Source organism: Tachyglossus aculeatus, chromosome 12 (genome assembly GCF_015852505.1).
Source record: "Tachyglossus aculeatus isolate mTacAcu1 chromosome 12, mTacAcu1.pri, whole genome shotgun sequence".
NCBI lineage: Eukaryota > Metazoa > Chordata > Mammalia > Monotremata > Tachyglossidae > Tachyglossus > Tachyglossus aculeatus.
In genome coordinates, this window is record NC_052077.1 from 33,480,369 (window position 1) to 33,503,281 (window position 22,913).

Genomic DNA, 22,913 nt, shown 5'->3' on the forward strand with positions numbered 1-22,913 from the left:
GTATTTATAGTTGTATATATAGTATTCAAAGTCACCACTAACAGTGAAGTTTACCTGTGAATCTGTGTGTCAGTCAATCAATCAGTCATATTTATTGAGCGCTTTCCGTGTGCCAGAGCACTGTACAAAGCACTTGGGAGAGTACAATATAACAGTTTGTAGACATATTCCCTGCCCTTAACGAGCCTACAGTCTAGAGGGGAAAAGGTCACTGTGGGATCCAGTCTCCGCCAGATTTTTCACACAAACGCTGTGTCTTGTTGTGTTGTCATATTTGATGCTTGCAGTGCCTAGCTCTCTTTTCTCTTTTGCCTCCTTGTCTCTCATTCCATGCAAAGCTATTGCTCAAAGAGAGACTCTCCTTCCTTTTAGACTGTTAGCCCACTGTTGGGTAGGGACTGTCTCTATATGTTGCCAATTTGTACTTCCCAAGCGCTTAGTACAGTGCTCTGCACATAGTAAGCGCTCAATAAATACGATTGATGATGATGATGATAGCGCACCAATCTGGTCTCACCAACCTGGTCTCATCATCTGAAGCGTCTTCCTTCCGTGGCCTTATTAGCATTTATGAAATTATTTACACCCTCTTTAGCCCTCATCTATAGATGTGTGCTTTGATCACACAAGTTGTAAGTATTTTTTACGATTGTCTTCCCAGTTAGACTGCATGCTCCTCATGGGCAGGGAGTGTTTCCCTTCTGTTTTCTAATACCAAAACACCCGGGATTGTGCAGTGCACCAAATGGGTGCCCAGTACTCTCCCTCCCTGGTGAATACTACAATTTTAAAAAACTGAGTTGACTGGGCGCTTGAAAATCCCTTCCTCCCCTTCCCTGTCTTTTCCCTGCCCAGAAGTAGTAGAAGATATTGCATAGCATAGCTCTGCTCCTTGCTTAGCCTAGATAGAGATCGTTGATGGGTGCTGGAGAAAGAAAGGCATGGTCTGCTGAACCTCTCAGATTCCCGGTGCGCTGTGGATCCAGTCTCATTTCGCTTTTTCTCTTTTTTCTCCCTTTTTTTTTCCTGTTCTTAAGTACTTATTATGTGCCTGGCACTGGGGTAGATACAAGCTAATGTGGTTGGACACAGTCCATGTCCCAAAGTCTCAATCCCTGTTTTACAGATGAGGTAACTGAGGCACAAGAAGTTAAGGGAATTGTCTGAGGTCACAAAGAAGACAAGTGGAAGAGCTGGAATTATTATTATTATTATTAGTATTACTATGGTATCTGTTAAGTGCTGGTCTCAGCTCCACAACATCGCCAAGATCCGCCCTTTCCTCTCTATCCAAACCGCTACCCTGCTGGTTCAATCTGTCATCCTGTCCTGACTGGATTACTGCATCAGCCTCCTCTTCGATCTCCCATCCTCCTGTCTCTCCTCACTTCAATCTATACTTCACGCTGCTGCCCGGATCATCTTTGTGCAGAAATGCTCTGGGCATGTTACTCCCCTCCTCAAAAATCTCCAGTGGCTACCAGTCAATCTACGCATCAGGCAAAAACTCCTCACTCTCGGCTTCAAGGCTGTCCATCCCCTCGCCCCCTCCTACCTCACCTCCCTTCTGTCCTTCTCCAGCCCGGCCCGCACCCTCCGCTCCTCTGCCGCTCACCTCCTCACTGGGCCTCATTCTCACCTGTCCCACCGTCAACCCCCGGCCCATGTCCTCCCCCTGGCCTGGAATGCCCTCCCTCCACACATCCGCCAAGCTCGCTCTCTTCCTCCCTTCAAATCCCTACTGAGAGCTCACCTCCTCCAGGAGGCCTTCCCACACTGAGCCCCCTCCTTCCTTTCCCCCTCCCCATTCCCCCCGCCCTACCTCCTTCCCCTCCCCACAACACCTGTATATATGTTTGTACAGATTTATTACTCTATTTTACTTGCACATATTTACTATACCATTTATTTTATTTTGTTAATATGTTTTGTCTTGTTGTCTGTCTCCCTGTTCTAAACTGTGAGCCCACTGTTGGGTAGGGACCGTCTCTATATGTTGCCAGCGTGTACTCCCAAGCGCTTAGTATAGTGCTCTGCACACAGTAAGTGCTCAATAAATACGACTGAATGAATGAAGTGCTTACTATGTGCCAGGCACTGTTTTTAGCCCTGGGGTAGATACAAGATCGCCAGGTTGGACACAGTCCCAGTCCCACATAAGGCTCACAGTCTTAATCCCCATTTTACAGATGAATGATCTGTTGCCCAAGGTCACACAGCAGACAAGTGGCAGAGTCAGGATTAGAACCCAGGTCCTTGTGATGTCCAGTGCTATATCCACTAGGCCACCATGCTTCTCTTTGTAAGTGTACTCAGAAGATGCGTCTGCTGAGACCCGCAGGACTGAGCATTTTCTGGGTTGGCCCGGCTGCTGGTTGTTTATTCAGTCATATTTATTGAGTGCTTACTGTGTGCAGAGCACTGTACTAAGTGCTTGGGAAGTACAGGTTGGCAACATATAGAGACAGGCCCTACCCAACAGTGGGCTCACAGTCTAGAAGTTGTCCCTTCCTGCTTATGCCAGAGTAGAAAGGGGCCATGCATTCCCCACCACATGGGGGAAAATCATATTCTGCATCTGGCAGTGTCATGAAAACTTATTCTGGGGGAGCTGAAGGTAGTTTAGAGTGGTAGGGTGCCGTCAGCTAACCTGGTTGGTTTTCCACTTCCCAACCCATTAAAATAAGTTGGTTTCCCAAACCCATTTGGCAGGAACAAAGTTCCAAAGAATCCTCTCCCGAAATATCTTTTCCACTCCCCCGTCCTTCCACTGCTTTCTCCCCTGCCCCTTCCCCACCCTGGTTTTCCCACTATGCTCCAACTCTTCAGAGAAGAATGAAAATCTTCATCATTTACAAGTATTTGGGTTGAGACATGGGAATCACATCTGGGCTGACACTTTTTCTACGGTCCACTTCATTCTGCCACAGTATGAAATGACCAGGGTCCCGGGGGGGGGGGGAGGCGGGGGGGAGCGGCAGAGCAGAGGGCCAGAATGGAAAGTCAGTTCGATAATGAGCCCCAGACGGTCGAGTTTTCCCGAACAGTGGAAAATAATTCCTCAACCCAGCCAGAGAGGCAGTGTGCGAACCTGGGTTAAGATGGAGATATTGAAGCAAAGTCAGGAATGTTTTATGGTCTATAGAAGTCGAAGCATTTTTCAACAATATTTTCCACCTGGTGAAATTCTCTGCAAGTAAGTAGCTCTTCAGGTATCTGCTGCCTCTCCCGGAATGAGAGTCAGGGTGGAAGGAAGGAGAGAGGGAAGAACATATAGCTAAGCTACTAATGTATCCTCTGTATCGCATTGGACATGTGTTGCTTGAACAATTCATCGGGGACCAAGCAGCAACATAGTTTAGTGAAACAATGAATGATTGTGCTCTCCAACACCAAGCGTCGTGCCAAAATAAGAATCACAAATAGGATTATATTATAAAATAAACTCTATCTTTAAGACACAACTTAATCTAAACATGAATGTTGTGCTCTGTTTTGCACGTTGCTAAGCTACATTGCATTGCACTTGGATCTTGGAATTGTTGTTGCTCAGTTATTTCCTCATGTTGCACTAAGTACACAAGTGGCAAGCTTTGACCCAGACCTGCATGTCACAAATTAGATTTATGAGGCTATGAAATATAAATGTTGTTTCCCCCACAGCATAAATAACAGGCCTTGCACAAGACATCAAATAATCTTTATAAGCTAGAAGTTTAATTCAGAACACTGACTTGTAAATATCCTACCTTAGCACTTGTGTTATAGAATAACAGTGCAGTCTTGGTTAGAAGATTAAAAATCACACATACGTGAGGTAAATACAGAAAGAGGATGATGTCCAGGCTGTTTACTTTTCCTAGGACGCTTCCGGGCTCTATTTGAGTTTTTGCATACGTGTTTACATACCCTTAAGTTGTGGATTGGGTCTGCAGGAGAGTTGGAGGTGGGGAAAAGGACCAGAGGAGGAGTGTCAGGTTGCCAATATGCCTGGGGACCAATCTGAATGGGGACTGTTCTGGGCTGAAAGAGTGAGGAGGCCTTTCCCATGTAAGTCCTTTGTATTTTAAACACTGGACCTGTGTGGGATGAAAGTAGCAGGCTGGCTTGGAAACTCAAATCTTACAGGAATCTGGGATGCCCAAGGCTGTGGGTGAAAAGGATGACCAGACTGAGCCCCTTCCCTCCTCTCCCCCTCGTCCCCCTCTCCATCCCCCCCATCTTACCTCCTTCCCTTCCCCACAGCACCTGTATATATGTATATATGTTTGTACATATTTATTACTCTATTTATTTATTTTACTTGGACATATCTATTCTATTTATTTTGTTAGTATGTTTGCTTTTGTTCTCTGTCTCCCCCTTTTAGACTGTGAGCCCACTGTTGGGCAGGGACTGTCTCTATATGTTGCCAATTTGTACTTCCCAAGCGCTTAGTACAGTGCTTTGCACACAGTAAGCACTCAATAAATACGATTGATGATGTTGATGATGATGACCTTTGGTCTCAGCAGGAATCTTTTGGGGCAGTGGTCTCCATCATCTCCATGTCTCCCCCTTCTAGACTGTGCATATTTTATTTGTACATATTTATTTTATTTTGTTAATAGGTTTTGTTTTGTTGTCTGTCTCCCCCTTCTAGACTGTGAGCCCGCTGTTGGGTAGGGACTGTCTCTATATGTTGCCAACTTGTACTTCCCAAGCGCTTACTACAGTGCTTTGCACACAGTAAGCGCTCAATAAATACAATTGAATGAATGAATGAATGAAAGTGGCCCCTAGGAGCTAGAGACCTCTGTCAGGACCACAGAGTGCCTGCAGTGCACAGAGCTCTGAACTAAGCACCTAGAAGAGTACACTAGAGTAAGAAGACTTGATCCTTCCCTGGAAGGGGCTTGCAGTCTAGTTGGTGTTCTCTGTTATTCTTTAGTTTGCTAATATATTCTGGGCAGCGCCGTGGAAAACTCACCCTTTGGTTTTAAACAGAATTGGGAGCCAGCGTGGCAGGCAGGAGAGGAAAGATGGAATGTGTACTCCTTCCCTCTCCTCCATGGGGAAGGGAACAGAGGCAGCTCACAGAAGGTGGGATGGGAAGGTCCAGCCCACAGCAGGCTCCAACGTGGATTAAGCTGTGTGTGTGTGTGCATTTTTCCTGTATGTGCTGCAATATGCCTGAAGGTTTTCTTGCCCCTGAGGGCTACTCGGTGACCCCTGAGAAGTGAGGTTTTAGGTTTAGGCCAAATTTCTGATTAATCACCTAATTTTTTTCCCTAGGAGTGTCGGGCTCATAAGTTCCGAAAGCCAAGCAGCATGACCTGCTGTGTGACTTTGGGAAAATCACTTCCCTTGTCTGGGCCTCGGTTCCCTCATCTGCAAAATGGGGATTAAGACCGTGAGCCCCAAATGGGACAGGGACTGTGTCCAGCTCAATTCGCTTGTATCCACCCCAGCGCTTAGTACAGTGCCTGGCACATAGTAAGCGCTTTAACAGATACCGCAGTTATTATTATTAATAGGAGTGGGCCACCAGGGCTGGTGGCTCAACACCGAGAGGAGATCCCACCGCAGGTGGCCCTGCCTTGGGAGTGACGGAGTCGGGAAGGTGGCAGCATTGCAGGAGAGCAGAGGGACGGCACACGCTGCTCTGGTCTGCCACTCTGGGATAGACTGGCATGTTGCTGATGACCCGAGGCCACAGAACTAATCAGACTCCCTGCTGCTATGTAGAGTTGTGGTAGGAAATGGGACACTTCCAGGACATGTAGGGGTGATGGAGGCCAGGCAGCTTGCATCCCCCCGCTGTCTGTGGCAGGAGAGTTGAGTTTGGCAAGCTCTCTTGGCAACCGCCCAGCAGACTATCTCCCGGTTGGAAAGGCCTAGATAGAGAACCTCTGATGGAGACTCATCTGTAAATTGTAATGTTGTCTGTCACCGCTGCATTCTTGGGGGAAAGTCAGAGTAGAACCAAACAAAAAAATGATGTCACCCAAGATGTTGTCCTGTGGTCTGGTTTGTGCTTAGAAGGGCGATTGGGAAGAAGGACGTTTTCCGAGGCCTGTGTCTGTGCTTAGAAGGGATGGACAGGTCATTGTGTGGGCCGCAGAAGTGACGGGGGAGGTTTAGGGGAAAGTTAGACTTTACCTGAATGCAGTTATGATCACCAACACACAAGTATACACCACCCATTGGTGCATGGCAGTGGGTTCTGATGCTACTAAAGAAAAAGTTTAAGGGGGATGGGTTGACCCTCGTCTCAAGATGTTTGCTTGTGAGACTGGGATGATCGTGGGCCCATCAGCTCCCTCAGCACAAATGACTCGCAATAATAATAATTCTTATTATTGTGGTATTTGTTAAGCATTTGTGTGCCAAGCACTGTTCTAAGCACTGGGGTAGGTACAAAGTAATCAGGTTAGACTCAGTTCTTGTCCCACTTAGGGCTCACAGTCTTTATCCCCATTTTACAGATAAGGGAACTGAAGCACAGAGAATAATAATAATCATGATGGCATTTGTTAAGTGCTTACTATGTGCGAAGTGCTGGGGGGGATACAAGGTGATCAGGTTGTCTCACATGGGGCTCACAGTCTTAATCCCCATTTTACAGAAGAGGTAACTGAGGCTCAGAGAAGTTAAGTGACTTTCCCAAAGTCACACAGCAGACAAGTGGCAGAGTGAGGATTAGAACCCATGACCTCTGACTCCCAAGCCAGGGCTCTTTCCACTGAGCCACGCGGCTTCTCTGAGAAGCAGAGTGACTTGCCCAAGGTCACACAGCAGACAAGTGGCAGAGCTGGGTTTAGACCCGGGTCCTTCGGACGCCCAGGCCTGGGCTCTTTCCATTAGGCAACACTGCTTCTGTCGTTAGATCCTTGTGTTTGACTTCGTAGACCACTAGACTGTGAGCCCATTGTTGGGTAGGGACCATCTCTATATGTTGCCAACTTGTACTTCCCAAGCGCTTAGTACAGTGCTCTGCAAACAGTAAGCGCTCAATAAATACGATCGAATGAATGAATGAATTCGGGCTGGGTTCCACCAACAACCCTGGTTGTCCTCAGTGAACAGGACAAGCACAGGTAGATCCGTGCCTAGCGTCGATGCTTCTGCGCCGGAGGAGAGCTTCTGCTTTCCGTTAGGAGAGGGGAAATGAGGCGGAAACCCAAACTCCGTGACTAATAATAATGATAATGATGGCATTTATTAAGCGCTTACTATGTGCAAAGCACTGTTCTAAGCCCTGGGGAGGTTGCAAGGTGATCAGGTTGTCCCATGGGGGGCTCACAGTCTTCATCCCCATTTTACAGATGAGGGAACTGAGGCACAGTGAAGTGACCAAAGTCACACAGCTGACAATTGGTGGAGCTGGGATTTGAACCCATGACTTCTAACTCCAAAGCCTGGGCTCTTTCCACTGAGCCACGTTGCTTCTCTCAACCATCAGTTCTGGGAAGTTCAAGGGTGAAGCCTGGGCTTGAACTGACTCTTCCCCTCCTTTTCAGAGGGAGGATGTTTTCTGGCTGCTTTGAATTTCCCCAGCGTTCCCACGTCCCCAGGCCACGTTGAAACGTGTACCCAGAAAGTTACATTCCAGCCGGGGAAAGAAGGCCGATAAAATTGAGGACTCCACCTCCCAGATTCACCCAATTAAAGCCATTTGTTTGACTCAAACACATCCTCTATCCCTCAGCCCCTCTCAAAAGTGATGATGTTTGCCTATTAGGGTTGACACATGCAAGTCTGCTGGCAGCCTGTCAACCTTTTGGGGGGAGGGACTCCCGACCGACCCTCCCCTACCCCCTCCAGTTTGGGGGAGTGGTTGGATTGTGCTCGGGATTGCCGGGGCAGGTTAGCAGACTCCCAGTCATCCTTGACGGTCGGACCTACGACCAGCAGTGACCGCGGACCCGCCTCCGCGGTCAGCTTAGGGCTGACCGCGGCCTGCGCTTTTCATGCAAATGAGTCCGAGGGCGGAGGAGTCGGACTGGAGTCCATTAGTAACGTAAAAAAAAGCCTGTGCTTTATTGCCACACATCGGGAAAAGCTGCATTTTGTCTGTGGTCACGACAGGAAATGTTGTAAATGCTTATCTGAGGATGGGGGTCGGTCAGGAGCATCCCATGCATATTTCTGGTGTCAGAGTGTCTGGTTCTGTCGTGCTTCCTGCTGAGAACAGAGGCCTTGTTCACATTTTGTGTTTGGTTTGTGTCTGTGGCCCCCACTCGGCCTAGTATTTCCTCACTCGGGTCCCGCCTGTCTAGCGGCTGCTTTTTCCCTCCCCATTCCCTGTTAGGGTATGGTTAAGTGTGGGCCGGGCTGGAGACTGGTCTTTGGTTGGGGGCAGGCAGTCCCCTGCCTCAGTGGGACATCCTGCAGCCCCCATCGTCCACTCCCCCGAGGTGTTCCGGGTGGAAACGGTGGCCCCGAGGATCTCATCTGGGCCACAGTGGTTTCACAGAAATTTCCGTTGTATGCGCTCATGGCAAATTCCATGATGATGGCATTTATTAAGCGCTTACTATGTGTAAGTAAGCTCTGGGGAGGTAACAAGGTGATCAGGTTGTCCCACGTGGGACTCACAGTCTTCATCCCCATTTTCCAGATGGAGTGACTCAGGCCCGGAGAAGTTAAGTGACTTGCCCAAAGTCACACAGCTGACAATTGGTGGAGGCGGGATCTGAACCCATGACCTCAGACTCCAAAGCCTGGGCTCTTTCCACTGAGTCACGCTGCTTCCATGTCTAAATCAGGGTTGTGGTTGGATGGGGCGAGGGCCAAGGTGGGGGAGAGCTCCATCTTGGTTCCCGTGACCCCCAAGGCAAGCCCCTGAGCGTACCTCCTTCCAGAAGGAGAATAGGTGGATACCCCAGGTCGGGCCGGGATCAATCAATCAATCAATCATATTTATTGAGCGCTTACTGTGTGTGGAGCACTGTACTAAGCGCTTGGGAAGTACAGGTTGGGATGGTGTATGAGGGTGGCGGCAGAGGGGCAGCACCACTTCTCGGTAACCATCCCAGCCCAGGCTGGTGTGGGGCTGGCCAGAATACCAGTGCTGTCTTCAGTTAATCAACTAGTGGTATTTATTGAGCACTTTCAGTGGGCAGAGCACTGTACCAAGCGCTTGGGAAAGTACAATACACCAGAGTTGGTAGACGTAATCCCTGCCCGCAAGGAACAGAGTCTTTGGAGCATCTTACAGTCTTTGGGGCCACTCTCTTCAATCAATCAAACAATCAATCAATCAGTTGTATTGATTGAGTACTTACTGTGGGCAGAGCACTGTACTAAGCACTTGGGAGGGTACAATGCATCAGAGTTGGTTGACACAATCCCTGCCCACAAGGAGGTTAGAGAATTTTACAGTCCCCCGGGGGCTCTCACTGGAACCCCCTGGCCTGGAATGCCCTCCCTCCGCGCATCCACCAAGCTAGCTCTCTTCCTCCCTTCAAAGCCCTACTGAAAGCTCACCTCCTCCAGGAGGCCTTCCCAGACTGAGCCCCCTTTTTCTTCTCCTCCCCACCCCCCCGCCCTACCTCCTTCCCCTCCCCACAGCACCTGTTTATATGTTTGTACAGATTTATTACTCTATTTTACTTGTACATATTTACTATTCTATTTATTTTGTTAATGATGTGCATCTAGCTTTATTTCCATTTCTTCTGATGACTTGACACCTGTCCATGTTTTGTTTTGTTGTCTGTCTCCCCCTTCTAGACTGTGACCCATTGTTGGGTAAGGACTGTCTCTATATGCTGTCAACTTGTACTTCTCAAGCGCTTAGTACAGTGCTCTGCACACAGTAAGCGCTCAATAAATCCAATTGAATGAAGGAATGAACCAGAAGTGAGTGAGTGGGAGGGATAAAGATGCATGGTCTGTGAACATCGGAGCACGTGGTCTCGACGGGTTTTTCTCAGCAGGAAAACTTAGTCTTTTTCTTTCTCCTTTTGTCTCGGCCAGGGTCGAGTCAGCTGTACCGGAAGGCTGATGGTCCAGGCCGTCAACCAGAGGGGCCGCAGCCCCCGCTCTCCCTCGAGTCAACCCCACGTTAGAAGGTACCTCATTTGTTTCTTTGCGACTCATCTCTCCGAACTTCCAGGTCCGTTCAAAACTCTGTCGAATTCCAAAGAGAATGCACACAGCTCTGCGGCCCGGTGACCAGCCGTTGCTCAGTGGTGACCCGTCATCACCGGTCACCTCATTTCCACAAGCAAATCATTGACCATCCTGGAAACTTTGAATGGTTTATCATTTTGCCTAATCCTTATAAGCCGCGGGGACTCTGGATCCGTCTATGGCCGGTTGAGCAATAAATGGCTTAATAAATGCCATCATCATCATCATCTATGGCAGGTTGAGCACGTACCTTGGGGGTGGGGGAGACAAGACAGGAACTTCAGGTTGAAAGCCATAGTGCTCCCATAGACCACAGGAACCAAGACACAGCATGGCTCAGTGGAAAGAGCACGGGTTTTGGAGTTAGAGTTCTTGGGTTCAGACCCCGATTCTGCCAATTGTCAGCTGTGTGACTTTGGGCAAGTCACTTAACTTCTCTGTGCCTCAGTTACCTCATCTGTACAATGGGGATTGACTATGAGCCTTCCATGGGACAAACTGCTCACCTTGTAATCTCCCCAGCACTTAGAACAGTGCTTTGCATATAGAAAGTGCTTAATAAGTGCCATTATTTAAAAAAAGACATAAAAATTAGAGGGAAAATTGCCTGGAAAAGAACAGGGCAGTGTGGTGTCTGAAGAGAGGGTGAAACTGACTCAATATCCACAGTTGCCATTTCAGAAAGTGTCACAGGTACAGACAGACATGACACTGCGGGCCCTGTGTCAGAGGGTCGAGGAACCCTGTCTGCTTGGCATTTGGTCCTGTGCGATTGAGTTGAAACTTTGCTCCGGCCCATCCGGCATTAGTGTATTTATTTTTCACTGCTGTCACCACTCACACACAAACTCAGAGCTGTGCACGTGGTCACTAGAGGATAATAAACCATGCACATATCAGTTTTAATTTAAACAGCCCTCATCTTATTCCTGATCCTTCGCCCGATCACCTGCCCCAAAGCCCAGACAGCTGCACGTTGATCAGTTGCTCTTTACCGATCTCTGGGCACACTTCATTAGTTTATCATTGCTTCCAAAAATACAAAATTTCCTTCATTAGTTTATCACTGCTTCCAAAAATACAAGATTTCCTCACCAGCTGGACCTGGGACCCTGAGCCTCAAATCAGTGGCTTCCGAGTGAAGCTGGCCAGTAAATAAAGTCTAACAGGAATTTTCTACTGCTGATTTTTCTGTTCTCCTAATAATAATTGTGGTATTTGTTCAGCGTTAGCTATATGCCAAGCCCCATCGATACAAGATAAGAGAAGCAGCATGGTTTAGTGGAAAGAGCATGGGCTTGGGAGTCAGATGTGGGTTCTAATCCCGGCACCGCCACTTGTCTGCTGCTGGGTGACCTTAAGCAAGTCACTTAACTTATTTGTGCCTCAGTTCCCTCATTTGTAAAATGGGGATTAAGACTGTGAGCCCCACATGGGACAACCTGATGACCTTGTATCTACCCCAGCGCTTAGAACATAATACATAGCACATAGTAAGCACTTAAATACCATTATTATTATTATTAAGATTATTATTATTAATCGGGTTGGACACAGTCCCTGTTCCCACATGGGGTTTGTAGTCTAAAATAAGAGGAAGAACAGGCATTTGATCCCCATTTTACAGATGAGGAAACAGAGAAGTTAAATGACTTGGCCAGGGTCACACAACAGGCTAGTGGTAGGGGCTAGGATTTGAACACAGGTCTTCTGACTCCCAGAAGCACTGTACTAAGCGCTGGCATAGATACAAGAAAATCAGATCGGACACAGTCCCTGTCCTCATGGGGCTCACAGCCTATGTAGGGGAAATAACTAGTGTTTAATCCCCATTTTACGGATGAGGAAACTAAAGCACAGAGAAGTTAGTGATTGCCTAAGGTCACACATATCAGGCAGAGCCAAGATTAGAACCCAGGTCCTCTGTCTCCCTGGCCCGGGTTCTTTCTACTAGGCCACGCTGCTTCTCTGGTGTCTAGGTGGCTTCGTGGTTTAGGCCTGAAAGCATATCTCCCAACCGACTTGAACGGCTTAAAAAAATATAGGGAGGAAGAGGAAAACAAGCCAAAAGGTGTACTGCTCTTCTTTGGTTAATGTGCGTGGGCAGCTTTGGCTTCCTGAAACCTGTTAGTTCTCCTACTTTGATAAAATAAATATGAAAGTGTAATTTTTCCCAAATCTAGAAGCACAATGGAAAACGATGGTAATTTCCGTTGAAAGGGAATTGGTAGTTCGCAGTAAATTTATCGGCACCGGCTGCAGACCCCTCTCACAGAACTACTCAAAAAAACCTCTATTTGGAAACAAATTGCTAAGATATAAGGCCCGATGCTTACTTTACCTCCCTGGAATGTAAAGAATTGTTGTTTTTGTTTTTTACCTAACAGTTATTATGCTTAAATCCAATTTTGGCCCTGTGGTGTGTTACTTTGTGAGTGGTCATGATTTCAGAAGCAGGATTTGTTGTGTAGTATCAGGACTTGCCCTGCTCTTGGTGGATGTAATTATTCATTGGCGGAACACTAAGCTTGAGGATTTGGGGTAACTTCTCATGGACAGTGTCTTTTCATTTTATTTAACAGCCCTTCCCCGGCCCCTGGGCATAATTCAGTCTTTAGCACACGGGCCTCAATCAATCCTGCTAATGATATTGATGAGAATAGAAAATGGTTTGTTTCTCAGCCCCCCTCCCAACCTTAAACTGCCTGTCCCTCATTTCTGGAACTGAATGATGTCTCTGCCTGCAGTAGATATGCTCAGAGCGCTGCATATCCCTCCACGTCGGCATAGTGGAAAGAGCCCGGGCTTGTATATATGTATATATGTTTGTACGTATTTATTACTCTATTTATTTTACTTGTACATATCTATTCTATTTATTTTATTTTGTTAGTATGTTTGGTTTTGTTCTCTGTCTCCCCCTTTTAGACTGTGAGCCCACTGTTGGGTAGGGACTGTCTATATGTTGCCAACTTGTACTTCCCAAACGCTTAGTACAGTGCTCTGCACACAGTGAGCACTCAATAAATATGATTGATTGATTGGGAGTCAGAAGACGTGGGTTCTAATCCCAGATCCGCCACTTGTCAGCTGTGTGACTTTGGGCAAGTCACTTCACTTCTCTGTTCCTGTTACCTCATCTGGAAACTGGGGATTAAGACCGTGACCCCAACTTGGGACAACCTGATTACCCTGTATCTGCCGCAGTGCTTAAAACAGTGTTTGGCAGATAGTAAGTGCTTAACAAATACCATCATCATCATCATTATTATTATTATCATCCCCGTTCCTTGAGGAATTTCCAGTCCCCCAATGTTGACGAGATCCTGTAAAACGCCAGCAGTGGAAGAGACCCGAGGCAGGGAGTAGTGCATTTCTACCAGGCTCTGGATCAATCTAATCAATCAATGGCATTTATTGAGCACTTACTATGTGCAGAGAACTATACTAAGCTCTTCAGAGAGTACAGTACAACAGAATTAGCAGACATGTTTTCTGCCCATAACGAGCTTACAGTCTAGAGGGAGAGACAGACATTAACATGAATAAATAAATTTATAATATAAAGATTCATTCATTCAATCGTATTTATTGAGTGCTTACTGTGTGCAGAGCACTGTACTAAGCGCTTGAAATGTACATTAGTACTGTGGGGTTGGAGCAAATTTATTCATAGATCACAGATCAAAGTGCATAGATGATGCAGATGGGAAACTGAGGGACAGGAAAATTAGTGTCTATTTTCAAACTGTGTTTTCTTTTCCTTAGTACAGTGCTCTGCACACAGTAAGTGCCTAAGATATGCTTTTACTACTACTAAACAGGAATCAACTCTTTGGAAAGTTTTAAGTGTGATTTTTTTGTTTGGACAGTAATATGAATGTAAACCACAGAGATTAACTCAGGGTGACAATCTTAAAGGCAGGAGAAAGCAAGGGGTTTTGTCCATTTAGGTTAGTACAAACTTTAGTTTTGGGTAATTTAATCCATTTTTTTTACCCAAATAAATTTTGGGGAAAAAAGGGAAATGAATAGGTTGTGAGAAAAGAAACGATAAAAGATTGAACTGTTTACCTTGTTTTTAAGGCCTCGATCTCGCTCAAGGGATAGTGGAGATGAAAACGAACCGATCCAGGAACGGTTTTTCAGACCTCACTTCTTGCAGGCTCCTGGGGACCTTATTGTCCAAGAAGGAAAACTCTGTAGGATGGACTGCAAGGTAAGAACTGCTTCTGTCCGACGGACTGTCTGCACCATGACCGCGTCCTCCGTTTTCCAGCTCCTTCCTGGGTTTTCCACCCCACCAGCTGGAGAGTTGAACTAGCAGAACAAGAAATTTCTTGCAACAGGGAAACCGAGTGAATGAACCAGGGTTTTTAGAAGCTAAACTCAGACTGAAATGTAGGCAACTGTGTGCTACCTCACTTTTTCCATCACTTCTTTGTTCTGAATATTCTCTTCCTTAGGCAGCACTATGAGAGAAGCAGCCTTTACCCCACTGGCTCTAAACAGTAAGTGCATTGTGGACAGGGGATGTGTCGGTTTTATGGTTATATTGTACTCTCCCAAGCACTTAGTACATTGCTCTGCACACAGTAAACACTCAATAAATACAATTGCTTGACTGACTGACTTTAAGAATCCTGGATCTAATAGACTATTAGTCTGACCATTTAATGTCCTGGCTCCTATTCTTATGAATATACATTCAGTATATTGCCCCCTCCTCCGCCTCCCCACAGCACCTGTATATATGTATATAAGAGAAGCAGCGTGCTCAGTGGAAAGAACACGGGCTTTGGAGTCGGTGGTCGCGGGTTCAAATCCCGGCTCCACTAATTGTCAGCTGTGTGACCTTGGACAAGTCACTTAACTTCTCTGGGCCTCAGTTACCTCATCTGTAAAATGGGGGTTGACTGTGACCACCCCGTGGACAACCTGATCACCTTGTATCCCCCCCCCCCCCCCCCGTGGGACAACCTGATCACCTTGTATCCCCCCCCGCCCCGTGGGACAACCTGATCACCTTGTATCCCCCCAGTGCTTAGAACAGTGCTTTGCACATAGTAAGCGCTTAATAAATTCCATTATTATTATTATTATATATGTTTGTACATATTTATTACTCTATTTGTACATATTTATTCTATTTTATTTTGTTAATATGTTTTGTTTTGTTCTCTGTCTCCCCCTTCTAGACTGTGAGCCCACTGTTCTCCCCCTTCTAGACTGTGAGCCCACTGCTGGGTAGGGACTGTCTCTATATGTTGCCAACTTGTACTTCCCAAGTGCTTAGCACAGTGCTCTGCACACAGTAAGCGCTCAATAAATACGATTGATTGATTGATTGGGTAGGGGACCGTCTCTATATGTTGCCAACTTGTACTTCCCAAGTGCTTAGTACAGTACTCTGCACACAGTAAGCGCTCAATAAATACTATTGAGTGAATGAATGAATGAATTCAGTCTTCCTGTAATCCAGGGGTAACTTTCCAGACATACCCTGTGTTAGAGAAAACTCATTAGACTATATATGCTTTGATAAGCACTGTATGTGAGCCACAGCCATTTTTTCAAAGTGACACCATGTTCTCTCATCATCATCATCATCATCAATCGTATTTATTGAGCGCTTACTATGTGCAGAGCACTGTACTAAGCGCTTGGGAAGTACAAGTTGGCAACATATAGAGACAGTCCCTACCCAACAGTGGGCTCACAGTTTCTCTCCTGACACCCATTGCTCTACCCAACCCAGGGGGGAAAGCTTGAAGAGTGGAGCAACTGTGTCTACTCTTACCATCAGCCCCCACCTCATCGGAAGTTTTTCCCATCAAGTAGCAAAATATGTTAGAGCACTTTCAAAATTTGTGCTGATGCGCACCACTGAAAATCCTTTTCTCTCCGAATGCTTCCCTCGTCCCCCTCTCCATCCCCCCCATCTCACCTCCTTCCCTTCCCCGCAGCACCTGTATATATGTGTACATGTTTGTACATATTTATTACTCCATTTATTTATTTATTTTACTTGTACATATCTATTCTATTTATTTTATTTTGTTAGTATGTTTGGTTTTGTTCTCTGTCTCCCCCTTTTAGACTGTGAGCCCACTGCTGGGTAGGGTTGTACATATTTATCACTCTTATTTATTTATTTATTTATTTATTTATTTATTTATTTATTTATTTATTTATTTTACTTGTACATTTCTATCCTACTTATTTTATTTTGTTGGTATGTTTGGTTCTGTTCTCTGTCTCCCCCTTTTAGACTGTGAGCCCACTGTTGGGTAGGGACTGTCTCTATGTGATGCCAATTTGTACTTCCCAAGCGCTTAGTACAGTGCTCTGCACATAGTAAGCGCTCAATAAATACGATTGATTGATTGATTGATTGATTAGGGACTCTCTCTATATGTTACCAACTTGTACTTCCCAAGCGCTTAGTATAGTGCTCTGCACACAGTAAGCGCTCAGTAAATACGATTGATGATGATAATGATGATGAATGCTTGCACTTAGAACAGTGCCTTGCACATCGTAAGCGCTTAACAAATGCCATCATTATTATTATTATTACTGTGTCTTTGTCTAACTTTTTTCCTTTCTTCATTTCCAAGAGAAATTACCCTGTCTGTTCTCACCAAGATTTGCTAACCCTAAAGGAGTTTTATAAATTTTCTGAGCTCCCTCTTCTGGTTCTATTGGAATCCTGTAGGAAACAGTGAAGCTTTAATTCCCAATGACAAAGTACTAGAGGATATTTTTAAATGAAATAGGAGATTGCTCTCAGAAATGTCAGTGAAGCTTTAATTCCCAATGACAAAGTAATAGAGGATATTTTTAAATAAAATAGGAGGTTGCTCTCAGAAGTGTCAGCCTCCCTAAATCAGTCAGTGTTATTTATTGAGTGCTTACTGTGTGCAGAGCACTGTACTGAGCACTTGTTTTAAGTAAAATAGGAGATTGCTCTCAGAAGTGTCAGCCTCCCCAAATCAGTCAGTGTTATTTATTGAGTGCTTACTGTGTGCAGAGCACTGTACTAAGCACTTGGGAGAATACAACAGATTTTGTAGACACTGTTTCCTGCCTAAAATAAAAATCAGTCAATATCAGTTTCTAACTGAGTCTGAACTATTTTCTGCATCCCTCCGTGCCCAAGAGGAATTATCTTATTGTGTACTTTCAATCCCTAAGAGTTTTTAGGGATAAAAAATATAGACTACTATACACCATCCCATGAAATTCATTCAATCGTATTTATTAAGCACTTACTGTGTGCAGAGCACAAACTGTACAAGTTGGCAACATATAGAGACTGTCCCTACCCAAAAACGGGCTCACAGTCATCATGCTTTGCATGCGTTAGGGAAATACTCCTAGAAAACTAGACTTTAAATCTAAATAAAAAGATTTAATCCCCATATTTTCTCTGTTGACTTTTCAGGCTGGACCTAAGATAACTTTGTAAGACATTAGGGCCGCTTGCCACAAACAGTGAAACTAATGCTCTGCTACCTGGCCCTGGAGAATTTTTAATCAAACACTCCAGTATGACATGTGGGAATTCATTTCGAACGCATTACATACAGAACTAGCCCAACCGCTTTCCCCCGCTGCCAAAGAAGGTTGTTTGTTGGATTTTAATTTTTTTAAGACCTCAGATGAATTCTTGGATGAATCAACTCCCCTCATTTGAGCAGCGACCTTAGGGGAAAGCAGCCTCTCCCTCTCCGCTATTGGTTGTTCTTTTACATCCCCCTATTCCCACGTGCAAGTGGAGGCTGCTCTCTGTCCAGAATGAGGTCCTGCTTGGAATGACCCTTGCTCCCTGACATCATTTTCTTCGCTGATGAAGGGGACGGGGCATCTTCCCTTGACTGCGTATGACTAACTCTCCCACTGGAAAGGATCCAGTGAGGAGTGGACGGCCCAGTGGGAAGACAACTCTGGGCATTTCTCCCACCAAAAAAAAGTGATTAACTTGGAGGACAGACTCCAGAGCATGAGAACAGTCAGTTAAGCCTGGTGCTACTACAGTGGACCCAATGACGGTTCGCTTCCCGAGTCTTTCTTAATAATTGTAATAATAATTGTGGTATTCGTTAAGTGCTTACTAGAGAAGCAGCGTGGCTCGGTGGAAAGAGCCCGGGCTCAGGAGTCAGAGGTCATGGGCTCAAATCCCGGCTCCGCCACTTGTCCGCTGTGAGACCTTGGGTAAGTCACTTCTCTGAGCCTCAGTGACCTCATCTGGAAAATGGGGATTGACTTAAATTGGGGATTAAGACTTAAATTAAGACTTAAATTAAAATCCTTGAGCAAAGACCTTGGGCAAGTCACTTCTCTGAGCCTCAGTGACCTCATCTGGAAAATGGGGATTAAGACTTAAATTGGGGATTAAGACTTAAATTAAATTAAGACTTAAATTAAAATGGGGAGCCCCACATGGGACAACCTGATCACCTTGTATCCCCCCCAGTGCTTAGAACAGTGCCTTGCACATAGTAAGCGTGGCTCAGTGGAAAGAGCACGGGCTTTGGAGTCAGAGATCATGGGTTCAGATCCCAACTCTGCCAATTGTCAGCTGTGTGACTCTGGGCAGGTCACTTAATTTCTCTGTGCCTCAATTACCTCATCTCTAAAATGGGGATTAAGACTGTGAGGCCCCCTGTGGGACAACCTGATCACCTTGTAACCTCCCCAGCGCTTAGAACAGTGCTTTGCACATAGTAAGTGCTTAACAAATGCCATTATTATTGTTATTATCATAGTAAGCACTTAACAAATGCCATCATTATTATTATTATTATGTGTCAGGTCCTGTACTAAGCACTGGGGTATCGGGTTGGACATAGTCCCTGTCCCACATGAGGGTCCCAGTTTCAATCCCCATCTTACAGATGAGGTGACTGAAGCACGGAAGAAATTAAGTGACTTGCACAAGGTCACACAGCAGACAAGTGGCAGAGCCGGGATTAGAACCCAGGTCTCCTTCAGTCTCCCAGGTCTGTTCTGTATCCACCAGGACCTGCTGCTTCCCACTTAAACTCTGTCCTACTGATCCCAAACCTTGCCTCCCAGAGGGATGGCTAACCGTTTGTGATCATTGGCTGTCTCACAGTGAATTCCTTCTATCAATCAATCATCAGTCAGTTAATCGTTGCTATTTATTGAGCACTTACTATGTGTGGAGCACAGTAGTTAACACTTGGGAGAGTACAATACAACCCTAAACAGACACATTCCCTGAGCAGCATGGCTCAGTGGAAAGAGAACGGGCTTTGGAGTCAGAGGTCATGGGTTCAAATCCCGGCTCCACCAATTGTCAGCTGTGTGTCTTTGGGTAAGTCACTTCACTTCTCTGTGCCTGTTACCTCATCTTTAAAATGGGGATTAAGACTGTGAGCCCCCCCATGGGACAACCTGATCACCTTGTAACCTGCCTAGCGCTTAGAACAGTGCTTTGCACATAGTAAGCACTTAATAAATACCATCATTATTATTATTATTGGCCGTCTCACAGTGCATTCCTTCTATCAATCAGTCAGTTAATCATTACTAGTTATTGAGCACTTACTATGTGTGGAGCACTTGTAGTTAACACTTGGGAGAGTACAATACAACAGAATTAGCAGATCCGGTCCCTGCCCATAACGAGCTTACAGTCTAGAAGATGAGACGGGCATTAATTTAAATGAGTAAATCATTTAAATCAGTCAGTCTTCTTTATTGAGCTCTTACTGTGTGCAGAGCACCATACTAAGCACTTGGGAGAGTACAATACAACCATAAACAGACTCATTCCCTGCCCACAATTTCCCTCCTGAGGCCAGAGTTGGGGCACAGCAGGGTTTGGCCCATTGGCTCGGGGGTTTTGCTTCACTAAACTGGAGGCGGTCTTTGTGGAAAGAGTGATGCAGAGCAGCACAGGCAATGGAGAACTCCATTGCCTCCCTCAAAGAAAGAATTGTTTTACCACCCAGCTGACGTATTTTTATCTGACAAATTTCCCATGAGCAGAGAAAAAGGAAAAAAAAAAAAAAAAACAAAAACAAATCCTGAATGGAGCTTGGCTCCCATTCAGAGTGAAGGGCGAAGAGGCAGAGCACTGACAGATAGTGCTCACCCACGGGGTTCACCCACGCTGGAGCTCTGCAAAGCGCTAGCAATTTGTTGTGCCGTTTTCTGATCCCCGAGCGGCAGGACTGTCATGTTTTACACATTTGATTGAGTTTCCGTTGTGTTTCCAAATTCATCACTTGCTTTCTGAGTTATCTCAAGATGTTTTCGTGGCCCAGTTTCCAGGAGAATGAAGATAATAATCCCTTGTGCTTGGGCATGAATGAGAAAATGTCTTTAGAGTCTTGGGAACTCCTCGTGAAAGGCAGCTCTATAAGTACCAAATGAGGAAATCTGTTGACTTTATTAGAACGCTGTGTCTTTCTTCCAAGCTCAAGGCCGTTTATGGACATCATATCCCTAATCCCCCTAAGCATCCATGAGAAGCAGACTGTTTTTCTCCTCACTTTGTTGATTGACGAAACAGTCCCTGTCCAAGGCTGCCCATACAAAGTCAACGTTAATTAAGCCTCAGGTCTTGCAGCATGGGTCCCACAAGAGAAACACAATTGAGTGATGTCACTCGGGGATCTAACAGGCCGCCTGTTTTTCTTTCGTCGGCTTTCTAATTCAGGTGAGCGGCTTACCCACCCCGGATCTGAGTTGGCAATTGGATGGGAAACCAATCCGCCCTGATGGCGCTCACAAGATGCTGGTGCGTGAGAACGGCGTGCATTCCCTCATCATAGAACCTGTCACCTCCAGGGACGCGGGCATCTACACCTGTGTAGCCACTAACAGGGCTGGACAAAACTCCTTCAGCCTGGAGCTTGTGGTCGCCGGTAAGTTCTACTGAAAAGCGCCACGTCCCTCATTAGACGCCGGCTAGAGACCCGTGGGAAATACCCCAGTGGGAAACGGAGAGTCCTGGTTGGGAGAAAGGACGATCTGGTGACAGAATCATCATCATCATCATCAATCGTATTTATTGAGCGCTTACTATGTGCAGAGCACTGTACTAAGCGCTTGGGAAGTACAAATTGGCAACATATAGAGACAGTCCCTACCCAACAGTGGGCTCACAGTCTAAAAGGGGGAGACAGAGAACAAAACCAAACATACTAACAAAATAAAATAAATAGAATAGATATGTACAAATAAAATAGAGTAATAAATATGTACAAACATATATACATATATACAGGTGCTGTGGGGAAGGGAAGGAGGTAAGATGGGGGGGATGGTGAATATATGTTAGAATCGATCAATCAATCAATCATATTTATTGAGCGCTTACTATGTGCAGAGCACTGTCCTAAGCGCTTGGGAAGTACAAATTGGCAACATATAGAGACAGTCCCTACCCAACATTGGGCTCACAGTCTAAAAGGGGGAGACAGAGAATAAAACCAAACATACTAACAAAATAAAATAAATAGAATAGATATGTACAAGTAAAATAAATAAATAAAAAGAGAGTAATAAATATGTACAAACATATATACATATATACAGGTGCTCCCAGGGCCCTTCTGTTTCCCAGTTCCTGTTGGCAGAAGGGATAACGGACACGGAACCTGCTCTATTTGTGACGCCCTAAAGGGGTGGGAGCCTCTTTTCAAGGGACTAATAAACATCCCTTCTTTACACTAGACTGTGAGGCCGTTGTTGGGTAGGGACCGTCTCTATATGTTGCCAGCTTGTACTTCCCAAGCGCTTAGTACAGTGCTCTGCACACAGTAAGCGCTCAATAAATGCGATTGAATGAATGACAGGGTCATGAAAATCAGCTAGTGGAATTCTCTATATGTTGCCAGCTTGTACTTCCCAAGTGCTTAGTACAGTGCTCTGCACACAGTAAGCGCTCAATAAATACGATTGAATGAATGACAGGGTCATGAAAATCAGCTAGTGGAATTCTCTATATGTTGCCAGCTTGTACTTCCCAAGCGCTTAGTACAGTGCTCTGCACACAGTAAGCGCTCAATAAATACGATTGAATGAATGACAGGGTCATGAAAATCAGCTAGTGGAATTCTCTATGTTGCCAGCTTGTACTTCCCAAGCGCTTAGTACAGTGCTCTGCACACAGTAAGCGCTCAATAAATACGATTGAATGAATGACAGGGTCATGAAAATCAGCTAGTGGAATTCCCGAGGACTCGTCACTGCTTCATAAAATTCCTCCTTCTCCCTCCCTGGCTTGTGGCTCCTGTTAAACCGGTTCATCTTCAGATGATCCAAGAATAAGGCGTCCAAAATGAATTTAGAGAACGTTTGCGGGGAAGGGAATTCATACCTAGGGTCCCGTCGGTTTATTCCGGGTTAATTGGATTATGGGGGAGTGCGTACAAGTACAGACTCTCGGGGCCCTTAAGCTTTAAAAATACTAGAGAGACGACAGAGGTCCTGGAATTTATTTATTAATTTTATTTGTACATATCTATTCTATTTATTTTATTTTGTTAGTATGTTTGGTTTTGTTCTCTGTCTCCCCCTTTTAGACTGTGAGCCCACTGTTGGGTAGGGACTGTCTCTATATGTTGCCAATTTGTGCTTCCCAAGCGCTTAGCGCAGTGCTCTGCACATAGTAAGCGCTCAATAAATACGATTGATTGATTGATTGATTGGAAGGGGCTCGAAATGGGGACTGTGTAGTTGTGTTTTTCACACTGATTGGTAGGAAACGCCCAAGGAAGGGCGTTCCTGGTGCCAGCCGGCAGTGAGATTGGCAC

General features: G+C 45.6%; 1 protein-coding gene across 5 annotated transcripts in view; it reads left to right on the forward strand.

The window, feature by feature from the left end:
- Nucleotides 1-22,913, forward strand: part of PALLD (palladin, cytoskeletal associated protein) — a 454,922-nt gene that overhangs the window by 418,884 nt on the left and 13,125 nt on the right. For all 5 annotated transcript variants that reach the window (XM_038755083.1, XM_038755084.1, XM_038755085.1 and 2 more), the window contains 3 exons: nt 9,964-10,058; nt 14,206-14,338; nt 20,813-21,020. In XM_038755083.1, coding sequence (XP_038611011.1) covers nt 9,964-10,058; nt 14,206-14,338; nt 20,813-21,020 — 436 coding nt within the window. The remainder of the gene's footprint in view (nt 1-9,963; nt 10,059-14,205; nt 14,339-20,812; nt 21,021-22,913) is intronic.